Source organism: Rhinoraja longicauda, chromosome 30 (assembly GCF_053455715.1).
Source record: "Rhinoraja longicauda isolate Sanriku21f chromosome 30, sRhiLon1.1, whole genome shotgun sequence".
Taxonomy (NCBI): Eukaryota; Metazoa; Chordata; class Chondrichthyes; order Rajiformes; family Arhynchobatidae; genus Rhinoraja; species Rhinoraja longicauda.
Window position 1 is genome coordinate 4,192,380 of NC_135982.1, and position 22,850 is coordinate 4,215,229.

General features: G+C 43.8%; 1 protein-coding gene across 5 annotated transcripts in view; it reads right to left on the bottom strand.

Annotated features, from left to right (window-relative positions):
• The window catches only part of LOC144608194 (tumor necrosis factor receptor superfamily member 5-like), a 94,063-nt gene that overhangs the window by 53,435 nt on the left and 17,778 nt on the right, over nucleotides 1–22,850 (bottom strand). For all 5 annotated transcript variants that reach the window (XM_078425735.1, XM_078425732.1, XM_078425733.1 and 2 more), the window contains exons 3-5: nucleotides 14,586–14,688; nucleotides 9,826–9,951; nucleotides 3,651–3,794 (exon numbers count right to left, since the gene is read on the bottom strand). In XM_078425735.1, the coding sequence (XP_078281861.1) occupies nucleotides 3,651–3,794; nucleotides 9,826–9,951; nucleotides 14,586–14,688 (373 nt within the window). The remainder of the gene's footprint in view (nucleotides 1–3,650; nucleotides 3,795–9,825; nucleotides 9,952–14,585; nucleotides 14,689–22,850) is intronic.

Genomic DNA, 22,850 nt, shown 5'->3' on the forward strand with positions numbered 1-22,850 from the left:
CTGACCTTTCTTTGAGACTTGCAGGTCACATCCTCCACCTTCCCATGAATCCTTTCACTTGCTGACCTTCTGCTTTGGTTCCTAACCCCCTGCCACTTGGTTTAAATCTAAATATCACTGGCAAATCCTTCCTGTAAGGATGTTGATGCCCCTCCACTTCAGATGGAACATGTCCTCTTGTACAGGTCACCTCGTCCCCAGAAGAGATCCCTAAGGTCCAAAAATGTGAATCCCTACTTCCTGCATCAATTCCTCATACACATTTATCCATCCTACCCTCTTATGTCGGGTCTCACTAGCACATGGCATTGGATCGCTACCTTCGAGGTCCTGCAGAGGAATGCTGGCAAACCCGTGATGCGTCGCAGGGGGGGCTGAGGGCTCCCGAGATGTGGGCGGGCTGCTGAGAGTGAGGAGGAACCTGCGCCGTCGAGAGCAATCTCCTTTGACTCCTCCCACTTCCTCCAAACCAGAGGCGTAGCTATGGCCACTCGCATGGGCCCTAGCTATGCCTGCCTCTTTGTCGGGTACGTCGAACAATCCCTGTTCCGGGCGTACACCGGCCCCATCCCCAAACTCTACCTCCGCTACATCGACGACTGCATTGGTGCCACCTCTTGTACCCATGCAGAACTCACTGACTTCATACACTTTACTTCCAATTTCCATTCTGCCCTTAAATATACCTGGACTATCTCCGACATCTCCCTCCCGTTTCTGGACCTCACCATCTCCATCACAGGAGACAGACTAGTGACGGACATTTACTATAAACCCACTGACTCGCACAGCTATCTGGACTACACTTCTTCCCCTGCAAAAAGTCTATCCCCTACTCCCAATTCCTCCGTCTACGCCGCATCTGCGCCCGGGATGAGGTGTTTCACACTAGGGCTTCAGAGATGTCCTCGTTCTTCAGGAAACGGGGCTTCCCCTCCTCCATTATAGATGAGGCTCTCACTAGGGACTCTTCTATATCCCGCAGCTCCGCTCTTGCTCCCCCTCCCCCCACTCGCAACAAGGACAGAATCCCCCTCGTTCTCACCTTCCACCCCACCAGCCAGCGGATCCAACAAATCATCCGCCAACATTTCCGTCACCTACAACGGGACCCCACCACTGGCCATATCTTCCCATCCCCTCCCCTCTCTGCGTTCCGCAGAGACCGTTCCCTCCGTAACTCCCTGGTCCACTCATCCCTTCCTACCCAAACCACCCCAACCCCGGGCCTTTCCCCTGCAACTGCACGAGATGCAACACCTGTCCCTTTACCTCCCCCCTCAACTCCATCCAAGGACCCAAACACTCTTTCCAGGTGAGACAAAGGTTCACCTGCACCTCCTCCAACCTCATCTATTGCATCCGTGCTCTAGATGTCACCTTATTTACATCGGCGAAACCAAGCGCAGGCTCAGCGATCGCTTCGCTGAACACCTGCGCTCGGTCCGCATTGACCAAACTGATCTCCCGGTGGCCGAGCACTTCAATTCCCCCTCCCATTCCCAGTCTGACCTTTCTGTCATGGGCCTCCTCCAGAGCTATAGTGAGGCCCATCGGAAATTGGAGGAACAGCACCTCATATTTCGCTTGGGCAGTTTGCAGCCCAGTGGTATGAACATTGACTTCTCCAACTTTAGATAGTTCCTCTGTCCCTCTCTTCCCCTCCTCATTCCCAGATCTCCCTCTATCTTCCTGTCTCCACCTATATCCTTCCTTTGTCCCACCCCCCTGACATCAGTCTGAAGAAGGATCTCGACCCGAAATGTCACCCATTCCTTCTCTCCTGATATGCTGCCTGACCTGCTGAATTACTCCAGCATTTTATAAATAAATACCGTCGAGAGCAAACTGGCGATGGACGAACGAGAGCAAGGAGGGACCCGCGCCGCTGAGAATGTAGGGGAACCACGCCGCTGAATGCGAGGTGGGCAGTCGAGAGCAAAGAGCAACCCGGCAGAGGGCCGCCGTGAAATGTAGGGGGATCCAGTGGGGGTCCGCAGAGAAACTTATTTGGACCCGGGGCTGCCGTGAACAGATGGGGACTTGGCGGGGCTGCCAAGAAAGGACCTGGCGGTGGGGGGGGGGGGGGGGGGGGCACCGTGAAACTTAGAGAGACCCAGCGGGGGGCTGCTGTGATCGAACGGGGGACCGAGGAGGGGCCGGCGAGAAGGTAGGAGTCGGCGGGGGGGTACTGAGAATGTAGGGAAACCCGGCAGGGGGCTGCTGAGAATGAAGGGTGGTCCAGTGTGGAGGCTGCTTGCTGCCTCGAATGGCAGTAGGCCTGGTTGGCTGCTGTGAGGAAATATAGACTGTTTGATAAACTTTTTGTAACTTTGTCGGCGCCAGAAATGTGGTGGCACTTTGTGTACAACCTAGGTGAAGTCTGCTGTATAATTTTACCAGATTGTATGCAAAAGCAAAGAATTTCACCGTACCCAGGTATATGTGACAAGAAAGTATCATTGAATTCATTGAATTTAAGCTTTTAACTAACTCCTTATATTCATTCTGCAAGACCTCATTCCTTTCCCTATCTAGTGTAAGAAAATAACTGCAGATACTGGTACAAATCGAAGGTATTTATTCACAAAATGCTGGAGTAACTCAGCAGGTCAGGCAGCATCTCAGGAGAGAAGGAATGGGTGATGTTTCGGGTCGAGACTATCTATATCATTTGAGCCAACATGCTCAACGTCTGGCTGCTTGTCCTTCCCCTTGAGAATGTTCTGCTGCCACTCTAACACCTCCTGGATCCTGGCAGCATAGAGGCAACACACTGTGCTGGAATCCCATTTGTGGCAATAAAATCTCCTGTCTGCCCCCTTTATTAATGGATCTCCAATCACAATCACTGTTTGCCTTCACCTTTCCCTGCTAGGCCTCAGACCAAGGCCTGGGGCTAAAACCTGACTGCTGCTGCTCTCCCCTGAATGTCCATCTCCTTCAACAGTATCCAAAATGTGTATACCAGTTTACAAGGGGAAAGGCCACAGGAGATTGCTGCACTCTGTGCCTACACACATTCCTGGTGGTCATCCATCTACTCTCTGTCTGTACCTTAGGTGTGACCACATTCACTGTTACTCCTAGCTATTCCATTCTCAGTCTCCTGGACAATCTTGAGGTCGTCCATCTGCAACTTCAGTCCCTCGTGGTCAGTCAGGAATTAAATGAGAATAATGATATCGAACAAAGAACAAAGAGCTAGTGCTGATCAAGGGGTATGAGAATTTAAGGATAATGTCTAATCAATGAGAGAGAAGGAATAATATGGACAATAGTGAATAAAAGTTGAGACTGCCCAGTAATGGTAAAAATGGGCAGTGGGACTAAACTTTTGAGAACACAAATTCAGAGACCACTCTAAATTTGTGCAAAGGATTCATTAAGATAAATCCAGCAAGGTGTAGATGCCACATGGGGTCCCCAGGCACCAAACTCCCTTTGGTGCCAGTAATTTCAATGTCTTCATTCTGCCCACAGGCCAGTAACGAGTCACATGGCATTTCAACACAACCGCTTGGCAATATCCCAACCTGGTCAAATTTCCATTCACTGATCCCGCTTTGATGGGTATAGGAATGCAAGGTCCAGATGATTATCACTAAACCCCACGATCGCACTTAGCACATGGCACCCCAGCAACCCACCTTTTACTTTTGCTCCAGAACCTGGTGGGCATGATGTGTGCTTGTGGGCCATCCGACAGTTTTCAATGCAGTAATACCCATCTAAGGGCCCACACACTGAATTACGTGTTTTGGTACATTGTCGTTTAATTTGAATTCCCAAATCTGTAAATAGAAAACACTTATCAGGTCTTCGCTAAATTAATATGAACTGTTTACTACTTCAACTCAAACGAACATATAAAACTTGACGAAATTCAGTCACCCACAGTCCAACAATAAAAGCATTAAAATAGGCAGATTACACAATAAAAGCATTATGGATTTCTCTGGACAATGGTTTAAAGATTTTTTACCTCAGCACCTCTCAATAATAATGCCATATCCTTCAATTCCTTCAAAATCCAAAGCTCTATCACTTTGATCTCATATATACACTGTAACTGAGCCTCTCAGAGTGTCTGCCACTTACTCTGAAACTGTGATCCCAAATTCCAGACACCTCAGCAAGGGGAAATGTCATTCCTGCTAAGACCCTGTCAAGCTCAGTAAGAATTTTGTAAGTTTCCATGAGGTAATTTCTCATGCTTCTCCTAAATTCAAGAGTTCTAACCTCCCATTATAATGATTTACACAAAGCTTTAAACTGCCACTATTTAATGGTGTATGGACTCTCTCACTAATCGGAATCAGAATCAGAATAACCTTTATTGTCATCCAAAAAAACAAGTCTTTTGGACGAGATTTCGTCACCCACAGTCCAACAATAAGAGCAATAAAAATAAGCAATTACACACAATCACAAACCAACACAAAACAAAAAAAAGAAACATCCATCACAGTGAGTCTCCTCCAGTTCCCTCCTTACTGTGATGGAAGGCCAGAATGTCTTTTCTCTTCCCCTGCCGTCTTCTCCCGCGGTCAGGCTGTTGAAGTTGCCACGTTCCAGGCCGCCTTCTATCCCTGGCTATATCTTAGTCCATCCAACCCAATACTTCCTCCTAATATTCCCATCCAAGCTCCTACGGTATTAAACGCAGGATATCAAATCTTTTGAACAGATAGGCAAAATGGAAATTGATGAGAGAAAGCCCTTAATTTGAGATAAAGTCAGGAGAGAATAAGCTCAGATGGGAAAATTAGGGGGAACTACATTTTAAAATTCTATCCATTCATGGCAGGGTTGATGGTTGTTATAACTGGTTTCATTATATGGTACAATCACCTTGTCCTTTCTCTTTAACTTTCCAAACTTCCCTTGTCGCTGACTCCCTACTCTTATCTACTGTCCTAGTTATCTAATTCAGTAGAACACTGGTCTCAGCCCAATGCAAGTGAAACCTATACGCTCCCTCTTTTTCCAGTCGTGGTACAAGTATCCTGTAAACATTAAACACCTCGACTTCCTGAGATTACGGAGATTCGGTATGTCAAAGAGGATTCTCTTGTACTTCTACAGGTGTACAGTAGAGAACATATTGACTGGTTGCATCATGGCCTGCTTTGGCAACTTGAACGCCCAGGAGCGAAAAAGACTGCAAAAAGCTGTGAACACTGCCCAGTCCATCACCGGCTCTGACCTCCCCACCATTGAAGGGATTTATCAGAGTCGCTGCCTCAAAAAGGCAGCCAGCATGATCAGAGACCCACGCTATCCTGGCCACAAACTCATTTCACCCCTGCAATCCAGCGAAAGGTACAGGAGCCTGAAAACTGTAACGTCCAGGTTCAGGAACAGCTTCTTCCTTCCAGCCATCAGGCTATTAAACACAACCACAAATAAGCTCTGAACTACAATAGACTATTATTGTTATTATTATTATTATTGCACTGAGATTGTTTGTTTTATGAGTATATGTATGTGCATATATGTATATATGCGCATATATATATATGTGTGTGCGTGTACTTGTGAGTTTGGGTGTATATACACTGTGAACTTTTTTTTTCTCGTTTATCAAATTGTTTACAGTGCACTATGTTTACATATTCTGTTGTGCTGCAGCAAGTAAGAATTTCATTGTTCTATCTGGTACCTAATGACAATAAAACATTCTTGACTCTTGAACTCTCGTCAGTTTTATTCACACTGCTCTTTAAACCAGCCATGCATGGGAGTTCGAGAATGATAACAGCACATAGAAATCCAGAATCTTTCCAGAGTTCATTTTGACTTTTGAGTGATATTTGGAACAAACCGGGTTATAATCCATCCCTGCAAAAAGATTTTTGTGACAGAAATCCCAAGACTGAATGACATCAGGCCAGCAAGTGACGAACTAGTGGATAATGCTGAGAACGTTGCTGTCCTACTCTGGCTTGTTCACTGAAATACTCTAATATTTCTGTCTGATTTCTACTTTGCAGCTTTAGTTTAGCTTATTGTCATATGTACTGAGGTACAGTGAACAGCTGTTGTTGTGTGCTAACCAACAATAGATGATTACAATACATGATTACAATTGACCCATCCACAGTGCACAGATACATGATAAAGGGAACGTGAATAACGTTTAGTGCAAGATAAAGCCAGTAAAGTCCAATCAAAGATAGTCCAAGGGTCTCTAATGAGGTAGATGGTAGTTCAGGACTTCTCTCTAGCTGTGGCAGGATGGTTTAGTTGCCTGATAACAGCTGGGAAGAAATTGTCCCTGAATCTGAAGATATGCGTTTTCACACTTCTATACCTTTTGCCCGATGGGAGAAGGAAGAGAGGGAGTGGCCAGGGTACGGCTCATCCTTGATTATGTTGGTGGCCTTGCCGAGGCAGCATGAGGTATAAATGGAGTCAATTGGAGGGAGGTTCGTTTCTGTGATGGTTTGGGCTGCATCCACAATTCCCTGCAATTCCTTGCGGTCTTGAATGGAGCAGTTCCCAAACCATGCTTTTTTTCCAGATTTTTTTCCCAGTGCTTTTCTGGATGATTACTTTTTGACATTACATATTTAGTCTATATGTTTAATATAATTTAATATTTCAGATACTGAATGTATTTTGATAACATTTTACATTCTTAATGGCCTGGCCTTCACCTAGACAAGTTGAATACAGAGCATGATGGGGAATCATGTAATTGTCATCTATATATATCAATGATCTTGTCATCTATATCAATGATTTAGATGAGAATATATGGCGTGATTAGTAAGTTTGCAGAGGACACTGAAGTAGGTGGGATTGTAAGTAGCAAAGATGATTGTCAAAAATTACAGCAGGATCTTGATCAGTTGGGCAGGTGGGCTGAGAAATGGTTAATAGAATTTAATAGAGAAATGCGAGGTGTTACATTTTGGGAAGTCAAACCAGGGCAGGGCCTACAGAGTTAATGGCAGGACTCTGGAGAGCATTTGTAGAGCAGAGGGATCTAGGAGTGCAGATATATAGTTCCTTGAAAGTGGCATCACAAGTAGACAGGATGGTCAAGGGGCTTTAGGCACATTGGTCCGTTAAAGGAAGGACATCAAGGCTTTGGAAAGGGTGCAGAGCAGGTTTGTCAGAATTATGTTTGGATTAGCGAGTAGGAGATACAAGGAGAGGATGGACTGACTTGGATTGTTTTCTCTGGAATGCCGGAGGTTAAGGGGAGACCTGATAGAAGTATATAAAATTATGAGAGGCGTAGATTGGGTGACCATCATAACCTTGATGAAAATATCAAATATTAGAGGACATAGTTAAGGGCTTGTCCCACTTAGGCGATTTTTTAGGCGACTGCCGGTGACTGTCAAAGTCGTAGCAGATCGCCAAAATTTTCTTTTACCGACGACAATGACGAGTCAGGTCGAGATTACACCGTCTTCGGAAACATCGTGAAATTCCCACACTGTCAATGCTTCTCCGGCATCCTAATTTTCGCTGAAATCACTGACAAGTCAGTAAGTACTTGAGAGTTTTGAAATATAACATCTTGCCCGGGTTACTTGAAAACCAAGCTTCACGGTAACAAGGCATAAACTGGATTGACTTCCAGTTTACTATCAGCAGTATTAAGAAATTTAATTTTAAAAGTGGTTAAATGGATTTTTGTGCGGAGTGTGGGCATGCTTTGAAAATGTACGGGAGATGCATATCTGGTTTCTGGGTTGCATATCTGGGTTGGGAGCCTACTTTAAATGTAATGGCTGATGGTCATAAACATCGCGAAAATGCCCACGCTTACCTGACCGTCAAACTGTCACCTCCAATCTACCTGTCAAATGTCCTGATGGTAAATAAATTGGTTAAACACATGTATTTTATGTGTCGCTCCGAGATCCACTACGATTCTTTGAAGACTCCTCATGATCATGCCCGCGACACCCCGGCGAACTGTCGGCGACAGCCTAGTCGCCGGCAGTCTCCTTAAAATCGCCTAAGTGGGACAGGCCCTTCAAAGTGAAAGGGACATTTAAAAGGCAACTTTTTTACACAGATGGAGATGGGTGCCTGGAACAGACTGCCAGGAATGGTGGTTGAGGCAGATGCGGTAGTAGCATTTGAGAGGCTTTTGGATAGGCACGTGGCTTTCCAGGGAACAAAGGGCCATGGATCATGTGCTGATTGAGAATGAACAGCCATGATCACATTGAATGGTGGTGCTGGCTCGAAGGGCCGAATGGCCTACTCTGCACCTATTGTCTATTGTCAGACAGATAAGAATGGACTTTCGCATCATAAATGGTTCAGACAATGGGACCAATGGGCCTATTCCTGTGCTGTACTGTTTTATGTTCTAAATTCACCTTCATTGGAAAGCATGAGTTATCAGGTTAGATGAATAAGCTGTGTCTGTTTTTTCTGGAGCAAAGGATGGTGACTGGTGAAACGATAGAGGTATATAAGATTACGAGGCACAGATAGTCTAGATAACCGGAATCTGGTCCCCCTGGAAAGAGTGTCTAAAAGTAGAGGGCATTGGATTAAACTGAGAGGGAGTCGTTTTTAAAAAGATTTGAGAGGTACACTGCTCACGCAAACAGCAGTTAGTGTCTGGAATAAGCTGCAAAGGAGGTTTTGGAAGCATAAACAGTAACAACATTTAAGAGCCATCTGGACAGCTACTTGAAAGAGCAGTTCACAGAGGGATATGGAATTAATTCAGGTCAGATCCACTTCTGATCAAAGACCCACACTACCTTGGCCATAGTCTCTTCATTTGAGTTGCTGTAATATGGAGGAAATATTGTTTTCAAGCCACATATGATGTGATAATAAATTCTATAGAAACCCTTACGCCATGGATGCTTGAACACTCTTGACCTCATGTCAACCTCTTGCCAGGAGCATGTCTGTGGTCCTGAAGGGGCTGAGTGGCCCCCTTGCACAAAGATCATCCTGTCCAGATCCCAATAACTCCCACAGCACTCTTCTATCTCCCTCTAGTTTCTCCATTCAATTAATCAGGCACAATGCTCATCTGCTGCTGGATGAGCACTGACTGTAGGAGATAATACCTCATTTTAAGAAGTGTATTCGGCTGGGCTAAAATACAAAAGATTGAAACACAATATGTTTTGTAATATTAAAATCAATGATCTCCCTACTTGGCTTTAAACAATAAAACCAAAAATATGGACCTGTGAACTATGGAGTTCTTGATCTTGATGCAACCTTCACAAAGAGTGAGTGTGACTCAAAATGCTGTTCGAAAACTATTGGAAGGTGGGGAAGTGAACATCCAACCGAAGAGATTTTCTCAAAAGTTTAGGCACATGATAACCTGGTGCCAAATTAACATTTTGATGGCAGAAAACCTCATATTAACGTTCCATTTGAACTCCTGATTTCACTATTGATACAAATATGAATGAATGAACGAATAAGTTTATTGACCAAGTATGTGCATATACAAAGAATGTGCCTTGGTGTTCTGCTCACAAATGACAACACAAACACACAGTTAACAATTAAGAGTAAAGCATAAACACATCAAAACAATAAGGATACAACATTACAGTCTAAACATGTGGGTGAAAATAAACCAGAGTAAAAAAGAGACTACAGACTTTGGTTATTGAGTAGAACTACTAATCATGGATCTTTACAACAGAAATTAGAGGCATTACATAATATCATTACATAATAATGACATAATATCCATTACATAATATTGGGTGTACAAGATCAGTAAGAGCAATTTAAGGAAATAATTTAAGGAAACCCTGAACAAATGTCTTGATCAAATCAGCGTCTTTTCAATCATTATAAAACATATACCTGCATAACATTTCATGCACGAAAAACATCTTTGTATCCCATTTGGCTGTGAAATAAACCTTCCATTTGCACATGGAGTACACACTGTGCCGGTGTTAACTGTGCAATGTTTAGCCACGACAGTGCCTGCGATGAAACAAAACATGTGCATTGAAAAGGCAGACATGGAATTGCCGTGCTTAAAGAAACCAGTTACAATGCTGTTTATTGCAAAAACACCCACTTGAGAATCATTATTGTTGCAGCATTTCTAGAAAGTCATGATTTAATTTATTTTTTTAGATTTAGAGATTCAGCGCAGAAACAGGCCCTTCGGCCCACCGGGTCCGCGCCGCCCAGCAATCCCCGCACACTAACACTATCCTACACCCACTAGGGACAATTTTTACATTTGCCCAGCCAATTAACCTACATACCTGTACGTCTTTGGTGTGGGAGGAAACCGAAGATCTCAGAGAAAACCCACGCAGGTCACGGGAGAACATACAAACTCCATACAGACGGCGCCTGTAGTCAGGATCGAACCTGAGTCTCCGGCGCTGCATTCGCTGTAAAGTTGGAGTCTTTTTCTTTTGTAATCTCTCGGTGTTGTGGACTTGCAGTAGTAGCAGCTGATAAGGATGATGTGAGATTCACCTAATCCACAGGCTGGGCAGGACATGTGTGATTGGGCAGGTGGGATGCATGATTTGAGAGGCAGCGTGTTCCTTCTGCCATTTACAGCTCTCAGTGCAAAGACCTGAGGCTCTAACTGCTGTCTTGTTCTTTCCCCATTTTGAGTGGACACAGGCCAAGGATTCCCATTAGTCAGTAAGACCTCAGTCTTTTGAGAAAGCTTTGACAAGCTAATTTTGTCTGTCCATCTGGTAATTGCTTATTTCGACAGAGCGTAGAACAGTTTGTTCCAGGAGCCTGCTGCTTTACCTGCAAATGACATGCTTATCCCATCAGAAAAAAAGACAACTGTAATCTTGGGGATGCTGGCCTGGAAAAGAATGCTGATGTTGGATTGTTTATCCTACTTGTTGATTCGGAGGAACTTGGAGAGACAGATCTAGAGCTTTGATGTGGTGGCTGCATTCAGTGCTTGCCACAGAAGAAGCAGAGATCACTGCTCCCTTGTGCACCATCAGCTTTGTGCCAGGTTTGTGATGTTAATCTTCAAACACTCTCTTCCAGAGGCAAACATTACACTGGTGTACTGAAGGTGATGGCCAACTTCATTACTGATGGACGGTATTACAAAATGCTGGAGTAACTCAGCGGGTCAGGCAGCATCTCTGGAGAGAAGGAATGGGTGATGTTTCTCGTCGAGACCCTTCTTCAGACTGATGTCGGGGGGGAGGGGGGGGGGACACAAAGAAAGAATATAGGTAGAGACAGGAAGACAGTGGGAGAACTGGGAAGTGAAGGGAGGAACAGAGGAGCTATCTAAAGTTAGAGAAGTCAATGTTCATACCGCTGGGCTGTAAGCTGCCCAAGCGAAATATGAGGTGCTGTTCCTCCAATTTGCGGTGGGCCTCACTATGACACTGGAGGAGGCCCATGACAGAAAAGTCAGACTGGGAGTGGGAGGGGGAGTTGAAGTGCTCAGCCACCGGGAGATCAGGTTGGTTAAGGCAGACTGAGCGAAGGTGTTGAGCGAAACGATCGCCGAGCCTGCTTTTGGTCTCGCCGATGTAGAGAAGTTGACATCTGGAACAGCAGATCCAATAAATGAGGTTGGAGGAGGTGCAGGTGAACCTCTGTCTCACCTGGAAAGACTGTTTGGGTCCGTGGATGAAGGTGAGGGGGGAGGGAAAGGGGCAGGTGTTGCATCTCCTGCGGTTGCAGGGGAAAGTGTCTGGGGAGGGGGGGTTTGGGTAGGAAGGGACGAGTGGACCAGGGAGTTATGGAGGGAACGGTCTCTGCGGAAAGCAGAAAGGGGAGGAGATGGAAAGATGTGGCCAGTAGAGGGATCCCGTTGGAGGAGACGGAAATGTTGGAGGATAATTTGTTGGATACGCTGGCTGATGGTGTGGAAGGTGAGGATAAGGGGGACTCTGTCCTTGTTACGAATGGGGGGAGAGGGGGAGCAAGAGCGGAGCTGAGGGATATAGAGCAGACCCTAGTGAGAGCCTCATCTATAATGGAGGGGAAGCCCCATTTCCTAAAGAATGAGGACATCTCTGATGCTCTAGTGTGAAACACCTTATCCTGGGCACACATGCGGCATAGACGGAGGAATTGGGAGTAGGGGATAGACTTTTTGCAGGTGACAGGGTGGGAAGAAGTGTAGTCCAGATAGCTGTGGGAGTCAGTGAGTTTGTAGTAGATGTCGGTCACTAGTCTGTCTCCTGTGATGGAAATGGTGAGATCCAGAAACGGAAGGAAGATGTCGGAGATGGACAAACGTCCAGGGGCTGCTGGATCACAGCAGTAGGCCATTTAAGATATGGTCAATGGTGCTTTATTTGTCACATTTGCAATTGCACAGTGAAATTCATTTTACATATATTACACATGCGGGCGCCGGCATTTTGGCGTCATTATTAAAGTTCAGAGTCGGTCGCCTCACGCTCTCGATGTACTGGAGCAGTGCCCATGAACCAACCTCCCTCTCCTCTCCTCGCCTGCCCATCTTTGTGTCCCGATAGGACCTCCTGCACCCTACTTGAAGGCGCTGGAGGCATTACTCCGGTTCACCCAGTACTGGTCCTTGCTCCTTGCGTCTGACTTCTCCAATTCACTTCTGGTTATGCCGTCTGCCGAGCCTTCGAGCAGGTTCCCGTTCTTGCTGACAGACGAACCTTCGAGCGGGTTCCTGGTCCCGCTGATTGATGAGCCTTCGGGCGGGTTCCCGGAGACAGCGGCCATTGAGCCGCGCCTGCCAGGCAGGTCTTCCTCCGTCGGGCGAGTCAGGCCTGCTCGCCGTGAGCGTCACAATGCAAGAGCGCTCTGCCAGAGCAGGAGAATATTTTGAGGATGAAAGTATGCTGTGACTTGAGTACTTGTCTACAGGGAAGCAGAGGGTCAAGGTGACAATGCATCCGGATCTGTCTGTCTCCCTGCAGGGACCGGTAAATGGACTGGCAAGCCTAGGGGCTGGGCATAGGTTTATGTAGGGGGTTCTAGTTGGATAGCAGTAAAAGGATAAGTCCAAGTCAGCATGAATTTATGAAAGGGAAATCATGCTTGACTAATCTTCTGGAATTTTTTGAGGATGTGACAAATAAAATGGATGAAGGGGAGCCAGTGGATGTAGTGTATTTAGACTTTCAGAAAGCCTTTGATAAGGTCCCACATGGGCGATTAGTGAGCAAAATTAGAGCACATAGTATTGGGGTAGGGTGTTGACATGGATAGAAAATTGGTTGGCAGACAGGAAGCAAAGAGTAGGAGTAAACGGGTCCTTTTCAGAATGGCAGGCAGTGGCGAGTGGAGTGCCGCAAGGCTTGGTGTTGGGGCCGCAACTGTTTACCATATATATTAATGATTTGGAAGAGGGAATTAGAAGCAACACTAGCAAGTTTGCGGATGACACAAAGCTGGGTGGCAGTGTGAACTGTGAAGAGGATGTTAGGAGGTTGCAGGGTGACCTGGACAGGTTTAGTGAGTGCTCGCAGATGCAGTGCAATATAGATAAATGTGAGGTTATCCACTTTGGCGGCAAAAACAAGGACGCAGATTATTTTCTCAATGGTGTTAGGTTAGGTAAGGGGGAAGTGCAGCGAGACCTGGGTGTCCTTGTACACCAGTCACTGAAAGTTGATGTACAGATACAACAGGCAGTGAAGAAAGCTAATGGCATGTTGGCCTTCACAACGAGAGGATTTCAGTATAGGAGTAAAGAGGTTCTTCTGCAGTTGTATAAGGCCCTGGTAAGACCACATCTGGAGTATTGTGTACAATTTTGATCTCCTAATATGAAGAAGGACATCCTTGTAATTGAGGCAGTGCAGCGTAGGTTCACGAAATTGAACCCTGGGATGGCGGGACTGTCATATGAGGAAAGATTGAAAAGACTAGGCTTGGATTCACTGGGGTTTAGAAGGATGAGAGGGGATCTTATAGAAACATATAAAATTATAAAAGGACTGGACAAGCTAGATGCAGGAAAAATGTTCCCAATGTTGGGCGAGTCCAGAACTAGGGGCCACAGAATAAAGGGGAGGCCATTTAAAACTGAGGTGAGAAGGAACTTTTTCAACCAGAGAGTTGTGAATTTGTGGAATTCTCTGCCACAGAGGGCAGTGGAGGCCAAATCACTGGATGGATTTAAGAGAGTTAGATAGAGCTCCAGGGGCTAGTCGAATCAAGGGATATGGGGAGAAAGCAGGCATGGGTTATTGATTGTGGACGATCAGCCATGATCACAATGAATGGCGGTGCTGGCTCGAAGGGCCGAATGGCCTCCTCCTGCACCTATTTTCTATGTTTCCATGTTCTCAGGGCAATCTCTGTGGTCCAGCACTAGTTAAGTCTCTTGGGCTGGATTAGTTTTAACACATATATAACTTTAAAAACCTCTGAGAATTGGCCACATATGAGAAACTTAAGTGCTATACAAAATATTAATGGAAACATTTCAATATAAGCAAAATAAAAAGAAAAAGGCATCTATATTTTTTCATAGGATAAGGGTAACATCATTATTGAAGTAAAAGATCATTTATGGCACTTTTACTTTAACACAATCATATCTGCAGCACTTACGAAAGTTAAAGGAAATGACTTCTGCTGGCATTGCTGTAAAGAATGTATAAAATGATGGCACTTACCAGGTCGGCACAATGAGCAGCAGACACCATTATATTCATACTTCTCTTTATCACACGCAGTCACTTGTGAAAGTTGGCAAAGCAGGAATAGAATGAAAAAAATCTGTAATTAACCAATTATACACAGGGATTAATAAAGCTTGAAAAATATATATTTAGAAACAAGTAGTATCACTGTGGATTTAAAATGTATTTTATTTCACTCTACAATCTACACAAATACTATTTATAACCAGGCATAAAATTTAAGTGCAGAATTACTCTTGTCATTTCAAAGACATTTTACAGAAATTGCTGTACATGCTCAGCTTGTCAGACCATATCTGTGGAAAAAAAATAGAGTAAATGCTACAACTTGACAAGCAAAACATAGCAGATACCAGATTTCAACTAAAAAACAAAATGCTGGGATACTCAGCTGATCAGGCAACATGGGGAGATGTTGGCACGGGGTTGATGAAAGGCGACTAACCCGAAGAATGGACACTGTTGCTTTCTCCACCAACACAGCCTGTTTTTTCTTTTCTTTTTAATGTTTTAGGTGAATGGCCTTTCATCAAAGTTCACCTAAAGTTGCCTGTCCAACTATGCATTGCTAATATTTTGTGTTCTTATTTCAGATAAAACATTGAAGACTCAAATATAAAAATGATCTTTGAAAGTAGTGTAAAATACATGTAAATAAATAATGTTATTTCACAAACTTTATTCCATACCTGTAAACTACAATTCATTTATAAAAAATCTGATAATGTAAATTTTCTTCAATGACCACTTAAATTATATGTCACATTCCCATTATATATGGGAGCCTGAAAACTGTAAGGTCCAGGTTTAGGACAACTTCTTCCCAACAACTATCAACTAATATTGATGATCCTTGGATATCCTTGATTGGACTTTGCTGGCTTTACCTTGCACTAAACGTTATTCCCTTATCATGTATCTACGCATTGTAAAAGGTTCGATTGTAATCATGTATTTTCTTTCCACTGACTGGATAGCATGCAACAAATGCATTTTCACTGTACCTTGTTACACATGACAACCTAAACTGAATTGACCTGAAGGCTATTCAACCCCAAAACCTCCAATTAGGCTCCAAACCACATAGACTTGGGGGCGTGGTTTTTGTCTTTGCACTATTATTGTTCGTTTGTGGTTTATATACAGAAAACCTTCGTTATTACTGCCCTCTTTATAACGGTTATAAAGAACGAACCTACCGACATTCATCGTCAGGCGGGGCTGCCAGTGCCACCTTGGCCCACACCGCATCCTCAGCTGCTTCCAGATCGGACGTACTGTCGCCACCACCGGCCCACACAGCTTCCATGGCCAACTCCACGCTGCGCCTGTCATCACCACTGCCACCGCAGGCCATGACCAATGACTCGGCCAAGACTTGCCTCAACTCACCTGGATTTCAGGCCCAGTTCCAGATCGAGAGTCTGACGAAAGGTCTCGAACTGAAATGTCATCTATCCATGTTCTCCAGAGATGCTGCCTGACCTGCTGTGTTACTCCAGCACTTTGTGTCCTCGTGTGTATTAACCATCATCTGCAGTTGTTTGTTTCTATTACTAATGCAATGAGCATCCCAGCAATAACGTACACCATTCCCTTTGGTCCATTACAACAAGGATTTAGTACTGAACTTTTATATTGTTCATCATGGTGTTTACAGAGTATTATATTTACATATCTGTTGTGCTGCTGAAAGTAAGAATTTAATTGTTTCATTTTAATATATATTCCTTTATTCGTCCCACACTGGGGAAAATTACAGTGTTACAGCAGCAAAGTGGATAGCAAGAGATCATTCATTATAAATAAAAGATACATAGATTGTCATCAGTTTTCTGTGTGTTCTTAGCTGTTATTGTTGACTCATCTGCTGGGAGCAGTGCTGGTTGTGCAGTCTCACTTGGGATATATGACCAAAAAACACTCTTGACTCTTGACTTTGATTTCCCTGTTTTCAAACATGTTTGTCTCTGTTTGTCCACAAATGTGCAACGCACGAGCGAGAAACCGCACCTCATCTTCCTTCTGGTTATGTCACAGCCCTCAGATCATAATACTGAATTTAACATTTTCCTCGTGCCACAAATGCTTTTTCCCTCTCTCGCAGTTCAGTTTCCAAATGTTTCTTTTATTACTTTTGTCACTAATTGACAGTTTTATACTAATTCTTGTCTTGACAACTTTGCCTTGCACTCCATCAAATATATTTTCAACTTCACTCCATCTCTTTTCTCTGCAACTTGACACATGCTTGTTTCCTCAATTTTGCAAGTTTGAAACCATGAATGCATGGCTGAGGAGTTAGTGCAGGGGGCAGGGATTCAAACTTTTGGACCATTGGATCTCTTAGGGGCAGAGGTTATCTGTACAAGAGTGACGGGTTGCACCTGAACTGTAGCAGAGACAATATCCTGGCAGACAGCTTTGCCAGTGCTGCTTGTAGGGTTTCATCTAGATTTGCAGGGGGACATGATCAATGCAGGAGTGAGGCAGGTGAGAGACTAGAAGATGTTATGGAAGGGGATGAAAGCAAGTTTGGTAGACAGGATAGGTAGGACCATGGCAGGAAATGAGGAAGAACTGTTTCAATACAAGATGCCCGACAGATAAGGCGGAAGAAGTCAGGGCATGGATAGGTATGTACGACTGGAATGTTATGGCCACTAAAAAATATGGCTACGGGAGAGACAGGACTGGCAGCTTAATGTTCCAGGATACATGCTACAGGCCAGATACAGGAGGGATAAGAGGCAGATTTGCTTTATTTTATTTTATTTTATTTGGCAGTATCCGAGATATTACTGGTTGTTTGTCCAGTGAGATCATATGGGTGGAGCAGAGAAATAAAGGGGATGACCACCTTGTTAGAATTGCTGTAGGCTCTCAAATAGCCAATGCGAGTTTGAAGAACAAATATGCTGGGTGATTGTACGCAGTTGTCATAGTAGTGGACTTTAACTTTTTCCAATATAGATTACGGACGATCATAATGTCAATTAATGGCATTACCCGTAACAGTATTGGTACAAAAGAATCTTGGGGTCCAAATCCATAACTCCCTGAAAGTGGCAACACTAGCAGATAGAGTGGTAATGAAGGCATCTGGTATGTTTGCTTTCATAGGTTGGGGCATTGAGTATAAGAGACAGGATGTCATGATACACCTCGATGGGACTTTGGTTAGGCCACATTTGGAGTATTGTGTGCAGTTTTGGATAGGGATTTGGTGGTGGGCCGGATCTCCAACAACGATGAGAAGGCCTACCGGGAGGAGGTGGCTGATCTGGCACTCTGGTGTCAGGACAATAGCCTCCTCTTGAATGTCACTAAAACAAAGGAGCTGATTGTGGACTTCAGAAGGGCTAAACATCCAAGGACGTACACGCCACTGGAGATAAATGGGTCTATTGTGGATAGGGTGAGCAGTTTCAAATACTTGGGAGTCCGCATCGCAGAGGATCTGACGTGGGCAACGCACATTGCCGCACTGGTGGGTAAGGCTAAGCAGCGCCTTTACCACCTTAGACAACTGAGGAAATTCAGAGTGTCGCTGAGGATCCTTCATTGCTTCTACTCTGGGGCTGTAGAGAGCATCCTGTCCGGCAACATTACAGTCTGGTTTGGGACCAGCTCTGCCCAGGACAGGATGGCCCTGCAGAGTAGTGCGTTCGGCAGAACGCACCATGGGAACTACACTCGTCCCCCTGCAGGACCTATACATCAGGAGGTGCAGATCCAGAGCAAGCAAGATCATGAGGGACCCCTGCCACCCCAGTAACGGACTGTTCCAGATGCTACAATCAGGCAAACGCCTCCGCTGTCACGCTGTGAAAACGGAGAGGATGAGACGGAGCTTCTTCCCACAGGCCATCAGGACTGTCAACTTTTATAACCCCAGACTAAATTTTTGTCGACACTTTTTGTGCTATGTTTAGTAACTTATTAACTTTATTTATATGCTGTAACTGTAATTCTTTTTGTGCACAACCCGCAGGCATTGCCACTTTCATTTCACTGCACATCGAGTATGTGTATGTGACAAATAAATTTGACTTGACTTGATAAATTTGACTTGGATATGAATTTGCAAGGAATGGTTGGATATGGACTATGTGCAGGCACATAAGAATTGGTTTTGGCATCATATTCGGCTGAAAGACACAAAATGCTGGAGTAACTCAGAGAGTCAAACAGCATCTCTGGAGTAAAAGAATAGATGATATTTCGGGTCAGAGCCCTTCTTCAGACTGAAGATAGAGGTGGGGAGAGGGTGGAAATAAACTGAAAGCGAGAAAAGGCCAGAACAAATCAGGGCCGGTAACAAGTGACCTCATAATGGTTCAGTTCAGTTCAGTTTCAGTTTAGTTTATTGTTATATGTACCAAGACATAGTAAAATCCAGTCAGCAGAAAGACAATACATGATTCCAATCAAGCCATTTACAATGTATAAATACAAAATAAGGGAATAATGTTAAATTCTAGGTAAAGGCAGCAAAGTCCAATCAAGGATAGTCCGAGGGTCATCAAAGAGGTAGATTGTAGTAGATAATGGCTCATTTTGGCTGGGGAAGGTGTGATAACAAGAAGGATACAAGGATGCGATCATTGGAACTGGTAGGACAGTGAGGGAGTGGGGTGAGAGGGGAAGGAAGGGAATGCAGGAGTTACTTTAAATGAGAGAAATCAATATTCTTACCACTGGGTAGTAAGCTGCCCAAGTGAAATATGAGGTGCTGTTCCTTCAATTTGTGTGTGGCCTCACAGCAGAGGAGACCCAGGACAGAAAGGTCAGTATGGGAATGGGAAGGGAAGTTAAATGTAGGCCAAGGCGGACTGAGGGTAAGTATTTAGCAAAACGATCGCTAAGTCTCACTGATATACACTGGTGTCAGGTTTTCCCTTGCTGATGTCAAACTGTCCACCTACCTAGATTTTTTATTATGTGGACAGGGTTAAATTCAGTGCATTCTATTTGCACAAAGCATATCAAATGCTATTTACACACGTAAGTGCTATGATAGATTTACAACTACACTTCTATTTATATCATCATAGAAAAATATTGATATTGGTTTATTATTGTCATGTACTGAGATACAGTAAAAAGGGTTGCTTGCATGCTATCTAATCAAATCAGAAACATTTCCATGAATACAATCAAGTCATATACAAGTACAACAGGTATTGCAAAGAGAAAAATACCAGCATACAAAATATAGTTATTCAACACTGTAGCATAACAGTTCTAGAGTAAATGTCCAATGTCCACAATGAGATAGGTTGAAAGATCAGAACTGTCATAGCTTATGGAAAGTCTGTTTATAAATGGGAGAAAATGTTCATGTCTGGTGGTATGTATTTTCAAGCTTTTGTCTCTTCTGCTTGATTGGTGCGGGGAGAAACGGGGATGACAGGGATGAAAAAGGTCCTTGATTATGGTGGTTGCTCTCCTCTCACAGCATGGTGAAGATGGAGTCAATACTGGTGAGTCTGGTCTTTGTGATCAACTGGGCTGCATACACAACTCTTGTGATTTATTTGCACTCTTGAGCAGAGCTGTTCTCAAATGCAGCTGTGATGCAACCTGATAGTATGCTTTCTACGGTGCATCGATAGATATTGATATGAATTGTAGGAGACATGCAAATTTCCTTAGTCTCCTAAAGAAGTAGACATGGTGTGCTTTTTGGCTGTAGCTTCAATGTGGTTGATTCACAACACATTGTTAATAATATTTATGTCAAGGAACTTGAAACTGCCAACCATTTCCACTTCAGTATCAATTATGCTAAATGGGCATGTACTCCACCACGCGTCTTGAAGTCAAGAACAAACTCCTTCATCGTGCTGACATTGAAGCAGATATTGTTGCCCAGACACCATGTTACTAATTAGTTTAGGTTACTGTACAAATGTTGAATTTCTTTCTGCATTGGATTCAATGAGCAGCATAAATGATGTATGAATTCCATTAGCTACTCTAAATGGCTGAAGAATTTAAATGTGATCAGTTGTGATCAAATGTTAATGCCACTATCATTGGATGTCCATTATGATGACTGAAGGAAGGAGACACCACATGGTCAGTTAGTCAGTAGTGGTTGTCAATGGCATGAGGATAAACTGATGCCTAAGCAAACTGGCTACGTGTGTAATCTAAATAGACACTGGTTTATGTTTTCCTTGCCAGCTGATTTTCGACTCTCAGCTCAGGCTCTTAGGTGTCTCTCCAAGCTGACTGATGTGGTCTTAGGCTGGTTTCTGCAAGCTGAATAACCATGGTCCGGTTCTTCAGATAACAGTGTGATGGCTGAATTTTGTGAGTCATCATCACCACGCCACAGCTTTAGCCCAAGTCTGCATTAGAACCATTCTTGATTTGGTCATAATCCACAGCCTTCACGGGTCCGGTGCAGTCTGCATTAACCAGAGCTGGTTCTCTCAACGATCTTAGTTAATTTAGAGATAATTCTGAGACATCATAGGTGGGATCTGTCTTATACACGATCAAACTTTCCCAGCAGTAAAGAAATGTACTGAGGACACAAGTTTGATAAACAGATCCATGTATACAGGATCATTGTTATAAATATATAGATATAACAATCCATGCTGTTGGTCCAGAATCAACATGGATGTGCATCAGAGACACAAGAGATTGCTGTTGCTGGAATCTTGAGCAAGAGAAAACAAACTGCTGAAGAAACTGGGAAGGCCATGCTGTGTCTGCAGAAGAAAATGGACAGACCACCTTTCAGGTCTGAGCCCTTCTTCAGTCTGAAGAAGGATCTAGACTTGCAATGTCATCAGTCCATTTCCGTTCATAGATGCTGCCTGGCATGCTGAGTTCCTCCAGCATGGATGTGATGATGATGATACTTTATATCATCAGTAACAAGCCACTCCTTAAATTATATATTCAGTGCTCTTGAGTTATCCTCAGCTTCTTGGGCCACTGTTTGCATGGCAGTGAAAAGCATGAGATATGGATATCTGTCTGTTATTTACTTCTTTGCACTGGTCTTAAATATCAGCCAGTCTTAGCTCTCTGGACTTTAAATACTATTTCTCCAGTAAACCCACTAGTCTTTCTCGTACTCAAGACAGCATGGTGCAGATAGGGAGTGAGAGATTGCGGATGGGAGGCTGATTTGCGCAATGGATTGGGCAGTTGCCAAACCAAATTGTGATACATCTCGACAGGATGCTTTTATAGGTGCATCTGAAAAAAATCGAAATTATAAGAAATTATCTTAAAAAAAAAGAAATTAATACATTCAATTAAATTGGTGCAGAAGAATGTGAATGCTGACTGAAGACATATCAAGATCAGTTGAATAAGACCAGAGATGCGAAGGGATTGACATTTGCATTGCCTAATCAAGGAGAAATTGTTTGTCTGTGTCTTTGATTAGGTGATTAGTATAGTAATTTACAGAGAATACCTGTAATCCTTCAAAATAGATTACGAAACAGAGATAATTCACAGTTTCTCGCGATAATCCTTCATATCAATTTTGATTTGACTCGATTTAACACTTTGATCTGTTGAAGAGGCTGAGGATCGAGAGGAAATCCAAAAGGGTCATCTTTGCTGTCACTATGTCCAAAAATAAAACAAGTAACACTCCACTGTTCAAGCAAATTTTCATGTTTTACTGGATATATATGTGTTTTGTACAATTAAACCGAGATAATGATAGTAACTGTAATTCCATTATGAACCAAAAAACTGTTCTATTCTTTGACCCACGGGTAATCTGTAATCCTTGGAACAGTTACCCTAACCTGACCCCTGAGTCATAACGTGCTCCAGTAAAACAATTTATATTTGGATTTCAAGAGGACAGAGATCACTTGTTACTTTTTAGTTGTTATTCATCAAAATCACCAACAACTTCTCCTGGACCCCCCATATTGAAGCAACGACCAAGAAAGCACACCCATGCCTCGACTTCCTTAGAAGGCTTAGGAAATTCGGCATGTCCCCTACAACTCTCACCAACTTCTACAGATGCACCATAGAAAGCATTTTATCAGGATGCATCACGGCTTGGTTTGGGAACAGCTCCATCCAAGACCGCAAGAAATTGTAGCGAATTGTGGACGCGGCCCAGACCATCACACAAACCAACATCCCTTCTATTGATTCCATTTATGTCTCACGCTGCCTTGGCATGGCCAGCATTATAATCAAAGATGAGTTGCACCCTGGCCACTCTCTCTTCTGTAGGCA